Consider the following 7,114-nt stretch of genomic DNA (forward strand, 5'->3'; position numbering starts at 1 on the left):
GCCAAAGCTGCTGACTGTGGGGGGCGGGGGTGGGGCCAGGCCTGCCCCTCTCCCTCTGTTCCTTTCCTTGTGGTCACAGCAGGAACAACCAAGCCAGCTCCCTCACAAGCAGGGGTGGGTGGGAGTGGGCAGCAAGCTTGAGGGGGTGATTGCTATGCTGGGATAGGGTGGGTGCAGGGTCCCCTCTCACAACCCTCTGCAGGGGCAGATCAGGAGGGCCCAGGCCACCCCCAGGAGCAAGTGATTAAGAAAATGGTCCCTGGGACCTTAGGTGTCTAAGGAGAGTCAGTTTCAAGGGGGAGTGTGCCCAGGACCTCTGCAGGCCTGTGCAGGGCACGCCCGAAGGACCTGGGCTCCCCTCCTGGCCTCCTAGCCTACCCAGCCCTCAGTGCAAACTTCACAGCTGGAGACACCCACTCCCCCCCGCCACTGAAAGGCCATGGGTGTATGTCCGGGTGAGGAGGCTGAGTGTGTATGTGTGCAACTGAGTGTCTGACACAAGGCCACTTGTAATAAATACCCACATTTAAAAAAGCCAAAGCCACCTGCTGAGGCAGAAGCAGCATCCCTTAACACTGGATCCCAGTCTCTCCACAGGCGGTGTCAGCCCCGGCCTTGACCCAGCTAAGGAGCCTTCCTGGGAAGGTGCACAGCAGCTCTGACCAGGGCGGGGCTGGAGGAGTGTTTAGGGCCAGTTGGAGCCAAAGCAGCAGCCTCCTCCCTCCAGCGTTAATTTGTCATTAACATCCCAGACTTCCCCAAGTCCCCAGAGCCTGCTTGGGGAGGGCTTAGGGCCTTGGCCAAGCCCCTAGATTCTAAAACTTCCTGATGCCTCAACACTGGCTTCCAGACCCCTCCATCAAAGGCCAAATGCTTGTCCGCATCGTCTAAGCTGTAAGAGGCACCAAAACCCGGACACCCAGGCCCACCCTCCCTTGGGGTGTATAGCACTGAGCAGAGGTCAGGGAAGCCCAGCATCACCCCATCTCACCCCCTCAGCCTGCCCTTCTGAGGCTCAGAGCCCAGCGGCAGGGATTAAGGGGAGCCTGGGGCTCAAGGAGCTTGGGAACAGCCTGGGCTCGGGTTATCACTGGTAGAGAACTGTTTCTATGGAACCAAATCTCAGCGCCTGCACCAGGGTTTGAGAGTCCCAGACTGGGGCTCCCACCTGTCCAGGTGACTCCAGATCAGCCACTTCCCAGGACCTGTCACCCGCAACCTCAGCTCTCTGGGCTCAGTGGCTTCAGTCCCACTTCCCATTTCCCCTCCAAGGACTTGGGAAGAGGACACCAAAGCTTGGGACAGCAATAGCAGCAGCAGCACAGGAAGGCGGGCAGGGGAGGGAAGGCAGGGAGCGTGATGTCCACAGCACTCTGACTTCAGGGCCAGGGCACAGGGCGGGCAGCAGGAACAGCGATGGCGCTGGCACCAGGCCGCACAGGTGGCAGGTTCATCAGAGCGTCTCTAATCAGTCATTTCACCAGGTCCGAGTGCAGCGGGGCAACCCCCTGCCCTGTGCCCAGCTCCCTGGAGTGGTCCCTCCATCCCCTGGCTCAGAGTCTCTCTGTACCCCCTTCCCCTAGGAGGCCTGGGGGTGGGAGTGGGTGGGGTGGACCTGGGCCTGGCTGGAATGTGTGGAGCTGGTGGGTGGGAGAGTGGGGGTGAGGGCCCCTTCCCTGCCCCCACTGGGGGCCTCTGAGTGGCCTCATCTTCTTCAAGCCAGCTTGAGCGTGCTGACCGGGAAGGAGGGCATGGTGACCATGGTCACGGGGTTGAGCACTGTTTGGCCCACCAGCTGGGGGTGGTGTACCACCTGAGCCCCCACGGCAGGCTTTGCCATGACGGTGGTTGGGGGTCCCAGCCCGGCTGTGCCATTGACTTGCTGGTGCGAGAGGGTGTGAGCTATGTGGCTCACTGCCACGGGCTGGCTCACTGCCACAGGCTGTGGGTACAGGGGCAGCTGGGAGCCAAGGTGCGCCACGTGGTTGAGGGTGGCAGGGTGCACTGTGATGTGGCCAATGGGGGGTGTGGCAGGTGCCAGCTGCACAGCAGGGCTGGAGGCCGAGGGGGCGATGTGGGCGATGTGCTTGCCACCAGGCCCCTGCAGAACGTGGTTCACAGTCTGGATGACTGAGGCGTGGGTGGTGGCTGTGTGGGCGATGACCGTGGAGCCACCCCCAGCTGTGGCTACCAGATGGGCCGGTGCCGGCACCAGTGTCTGGGCAGGGGTGGCTGGTGGGGGAGGAGGGGCTGGCAGCGGGGTCTTCTGTGGCGGCTGCTGCTGCGGCTGCACGGGAAGGTGGGCAGGAGACAGAGCCACGGGGTGGGGGTGAGGGTGAGGAGGCAGAGGTGCGGGGGCGGTGCTGGGGGGTGGCAGGGCGGACTTCAGCAGCTCCGGCTGGGGACGGTGGCTCAGCTTAGGTGGGCCCAGGCCCGCCCGGTCCTCCTCCATATCCTCGTCTATGTTGTCCTCACCCTCTGTCAGGGAACACAGAGCAGGGAGCAGGTCAGAAGGGTTTGAGAGACAACAGGCTGGAGACGTAGATGCCCGTGGGAGTCTGGGGACATGATGGAACTGGGGTCGGGGGTGCCGCTTCTACCAGGTGGAAGCCTGGACAGGAAGGCTGGAACCTGAGGTGCAGGGGGCAGCATTTGAGGGCAGTGGGGACAGCGCAGGGGCTGGGGCTCACCAGAGGCGGTCGAGGTGGAGGCCTGGTCGTCCTCCGGCTGGCCCGTCTGCCGGAGCACGCGGTCGATCTCCAGCACGTCCATCCACTGGCTCAGCTCGTGCTTCAGCTCTGCCAGCCGCTGCTGCGTGGCGATCTTCTCCCGCCCCAGCCGCTCCATCTCATGTTCATATTCCTTCTCCTTCCTCTTCAGGGACTGGGGGGACAGGGCAAGGGACGAGATACCCTGAGCAGCAGCCACAGGGCCCACTGGACCTTAAACTCCCTTTGCACATAAGCTGGCCAACAATTCAAGTCTGCAGCGGAGGGGCCTGTTGGACCATGCCCACCTCCAGTCCTCTGCTCTGCCCAGCGAGGCCCAGCATCTGGGGACTGTGTGCTCTTGGGCAGGCATAGTCCCAGGTCAGCCCTGCCCCAAGTATGGGCACCCTCCCCTATTCCCCACACCCACTGTGTTCCAGGAGGCTCTGCTGCCTATTGCCCTGTCCCTGCTCCTCAAGGCCTCTCCACTTCCCAGGTCACACCCAGGGCCTCAGGCCATTCTGCTCAGTCACCAATACCACAAGCTGTCCCCTAGGAACTCATTCCCCAAAGAACCCAGAGAGACCCTGTGCTTCCCTCCACTCCATATTCACTTGTCCCCTTGTAACTTTAGCCTCCTGGGAGAATGACCACATGATGCTACCCCTCCCTGTTGCACCTCCATGGTCTCCTGTCTCCACCTTCTTCCTGGTGGCTGCTGGCTCCCTCCCACCTCCTCTCCCACCCTCTCTCCCCTCCCCAGATATTCCCAAGGGTCCCCTGTGCTGTTCCCAATAACACTCTATTCACACAGCACTCGGAAACACACTGATCAATGAGAAACAGCAGCACCCACCGACAGACTGACGTGCAAGACTAAGAACATGGGGTGGGGGACACATAGGTGGCATGGTGGTTAAGGGCACTGGACTCCCACACGGCCAACTGCGGTTCGAGTCCTGGGCCTGGTGGTTTGTTTTCTCACTTCTCTTCTCCCCCCTCCCCAAACCTTCTCTGGTCAAATTAAAATAAATAAATAAAAAATAATTCTAAAAAGGTCAGACTGACGTGCAAGACTAAGAACATGGGGTGGGGGACACATAGGTGGCATGGTGGTTAAGGGCACTGGACTCCCACACGGCCAACTGCGGTTCGAGTCCTGGGCCTGGTGGTTTGTTTTCTCACTTCTCTTCTCCCCCCTCCCCAAACCTTCTCTGGTCAAATTAAAATAAATAAATAAAAAATAATTCTAAAAAGGTTTAAAAAAAAAAAAAGGAACATCAGGAGGGAGCACCCTCACCCAAGGGGCCATCTGCTTCTCAACTCCCCCAGGCCCACAGGTGACTTTCACCTCCGGGTGCTGACCCCGGGCACAGGAGAGGACTGTGCTTCCACACTGGGGCTGCTCCCCTTCCCTTTACACAAACCTTATCAGCTGCTCCAAAGGGCCAGCGCACTTCCCACGTCTCAGCTCCCTTCTACGCCAAGGTCATGTCTCCATGACCTCCGAACACTGACACTTAAGTTTGTTATCAGGTGGATGTGCTTGCAGAAGTGAGGAAAGTGAGAAATCACCCCCCTAGGGGACAAGGCCATGCTATAATCACTTCTCCATTCTCCTCTCGGGATTTTGGGCATGTGCACACACGTACATACATGATTTTCAAGCCCTGAGTTCAGGACTGACTGCTCAGCCAGCCATGTGGGATCCAGCAGCTTTACCCTTCGCACCACCTGCTGACCCCAACCTCACTCTCCTACGACTCGTGGTCCTCCTGTTGACAGCTTCTGTCTAGGCACGTCGTGATCACTGTGTCCAGCAGACTCCAGCCCTTGCTGCTCCTGTCTCTTTCTCCACCTGTTCCTGAGCTCCCAGTTCCCAAGGCTTGCGGGTCATGCTGAGGGACAGCGGCCATGGGCTCTTTTCACACCAAACATACCTGCTTGCTTTAGTTCTCCCCTCGGACCTGTCCACCCCGACCTCACATAGATCCTCCCTTCTTCACCCTAGGTCCACCTGCTGACCCCAACCTCACTCTCCTACGACTCGTGGTCCTCCTGTTGACAGCTTCTGTCTAGGCACGTCGTGATCACTGTGTCCAGCAGACTCCAGCCCTTGCTGCTCCTGTCTTTCTCCACCTGTTCCTGAGCTCCCAGTTCCCAAGGCTTGCGGGTCATGCTGAGGGACAGCGGCCATGGGCTCTTTTCACACCAAACATACCTGCTTGCTTTAGTTCTCCCCTCGGACCTGTCCACCCCGACCTCACATAGATCCTCCCTTCTTCACCCTAGGTCTTTGCTCACGCTCCAAGGCCACACCTGAGCCGCCACCTCCTCCACCACCCTTCTGCACCCCATGGTTCACCAGCACATCTTACTGCCTCAAGGCCCTTCTGGGCTCCCAAACCATAGATCAGCATTAAACAGGGGGCCCTCAGATGGCCCTCCACCAAACAGCAGCTCTCACGACCACTGAATACTTCAAGCGTACACACCTGGTCTTCCTCAGTGCACGCCGTCCCTGGCCAACCTGAGTGAAGGCAGGTACTGCAGGAGTTGGTTTTCCTCTCAGATGCTCGGCCCCAGGGGAAGGGCCTGTGAGCACCCTAGTTCCTGCCTCTGTCCGTCTCTCTCCCCTTCATTGCAGTGAGTCACAGCTACCCGTTAGATTGTCTTCAACCCCATGTGACGAGGCCAACTTCCCCACACCCCCTCCTGCAGTCCCAAACTCCTGGCCTCTGACCTGGCCAGCAGGAGACATCTCAAATCACTCATGTCTGAGACACGTAAGCCAGATACAGCCAAGGTCTGTGCTGGTGTGCTGGCCTGGTAGCTTGACACAGCTGTCTCCACAGTCCCAGGCCACATACAGCTTCCCTGTGTCACTCTGCTTTGAGTTCAACCTGCTTCTCCCCATAGTTCTGCTAGAAAGTCAGTGGGGAAGCCCTCCCTTTCCCTCGCTACACACACACACCTGTGTGGCTTCTCACCTGCTCTACCTCGAGAGACTAGGGCTAGACATGACATCAGATGAGGCCACATCAGCGACAGGCCCACAGTGAGTCAGCCTTCACTCAACCTAACTGCTGAGGGCTGAAAGCGGTGATCCCAAACTCAACCCCTAGCAGTAAGGCTAGACGTTTGGGTCAGGCAGAGAAGAGTATCGGGCCTCAACCTCCTCTTCTCTCCTAACCCTGTTCTCCATAGGCTTAGAGGCCCCTGGAAAGCTTCCCCAGCATCTAACATTAGTTCACGTCGCTTCATTTTAAACCCATCGCCTTTCTGTGCCGGCCTGGATGCATGGTGTGGTTACCTGTCTACTCCTCCTGCTGTCTCCATTCCATGTGGCGCTCTCCAAGTCCTTTACCACCTCAGGCCACTCCGTCCCCCCTGACCAAATTCACCTCCAGAAATGTACCCTATGACCTCCTGCTGGAGAAGCTTTGGCCCATGCTGGACTCTGCCCTCCACTTTGCCTAGTCCACCCCGATTTAAAACTCAGCTATAAAATGTCCTCTGTTCAGTAACAACTTCCTCAACTCCCCGGTACAGATCCGGCCATCCCTGCCCCTATTACACCCTCACGGCACAGTCTTCTGTATGGTTACTCGTTTATAATCTGCCACAGAACCCAACCTATGAGGACACAGACCAATAGTTTTTCTCTTGTTCTCCACTGGATCCTCAGAAGCAGGCCCGGGCCTGTCTAGAAGTACTTGGAGAGAACTGAGAACTAAGGTACTGTAAATTTTATACTGCTTCTACTTCCATGACCAGTACCAGAGCCAGTACCTCTCATGAACAGCCCAGGGTCCACTCTGCTTCCTACTCAGCCCAGGCCCAAGGCCTACCAGGAACTTCATTCCGAGGCCTTCACTCAGTATTTCTGAATTACTTTCAAACCCATGCATTATGCAAAGCTGCCTCGCCAAGTAAGTATCTATAAAGAGGAACTCGCCATTCCACCCTTCCTATCTGTAATCATTCCTATTAATGTTTGGAGAGCTCAGGAATATTGTATGAAACAATCCCAATAAACCCTCCCGACATTCCTATGACCAAGGTACTATTATTTCTTCCCATTTAGCATCATGGAACAGGAAAAAACAATTGATATAGATAGGAATTATCACGATGTGAGAAGAGCGATTTACTAAGTCTACGAATAGAAAAGCAGCAAATGATACCTAAGCCTAATCCTGCAAAAAAAAGTCCCAGAACTAAGCCCTCCGGCCTTTCAGACTCCAGGGACCCCAGTGCGTCCCGGACATTCAGGCCACAAACAACGCTCCGCCTCTCCCAGAGCACGCGCGCACCCACGCGGACCCGGCTTTGCTGCGTCACTCCCGGCCGGCCGCACCCGCCCTCCGCAGCCACGCCCCCTCCCGGCCCAGCCAATCCGGCAG

General features: G+C 57.7%; 1 protein-coding gene across 1 annotated transcript in view; it reads right to left on the reverse strand.

Annotated features, from left to right (window-relative positions):
- Positions 1-6: 6 nt before the first annotated feature.
- Positions 7-7,114, reverse strand: part of MNT (MAX network transcriptional repressor) — a gene marked incomplete at its 5' end in the record, with an annotated part of 18,433 nt that continues 11,325 nt past the window's right edge. Inside the window, 2 exon segments of the mRNA XM_006167613.2 lie at positions 7-2,478; positions 2,691-2,883. Coding sequence (XP_006167675.2) covers positions 1,715-2,478; positions 2,691-2,883 — 957 coding nt within the window.

This window comes from Tupaia chinensis, unplaced genomic scaffold, assembly GCF_000334495.1.
Source record: "Tupaia chinensis unplaced genomic scaffold, TupChi_1.0 Scaffold144899_1, whole genome shotgun sequence".
NCBI lineage: Eukaryota > Metazoa > Chordata > Mammalia > Scandentia > Tupaiidae > Tupaia > Tupaia belangeri.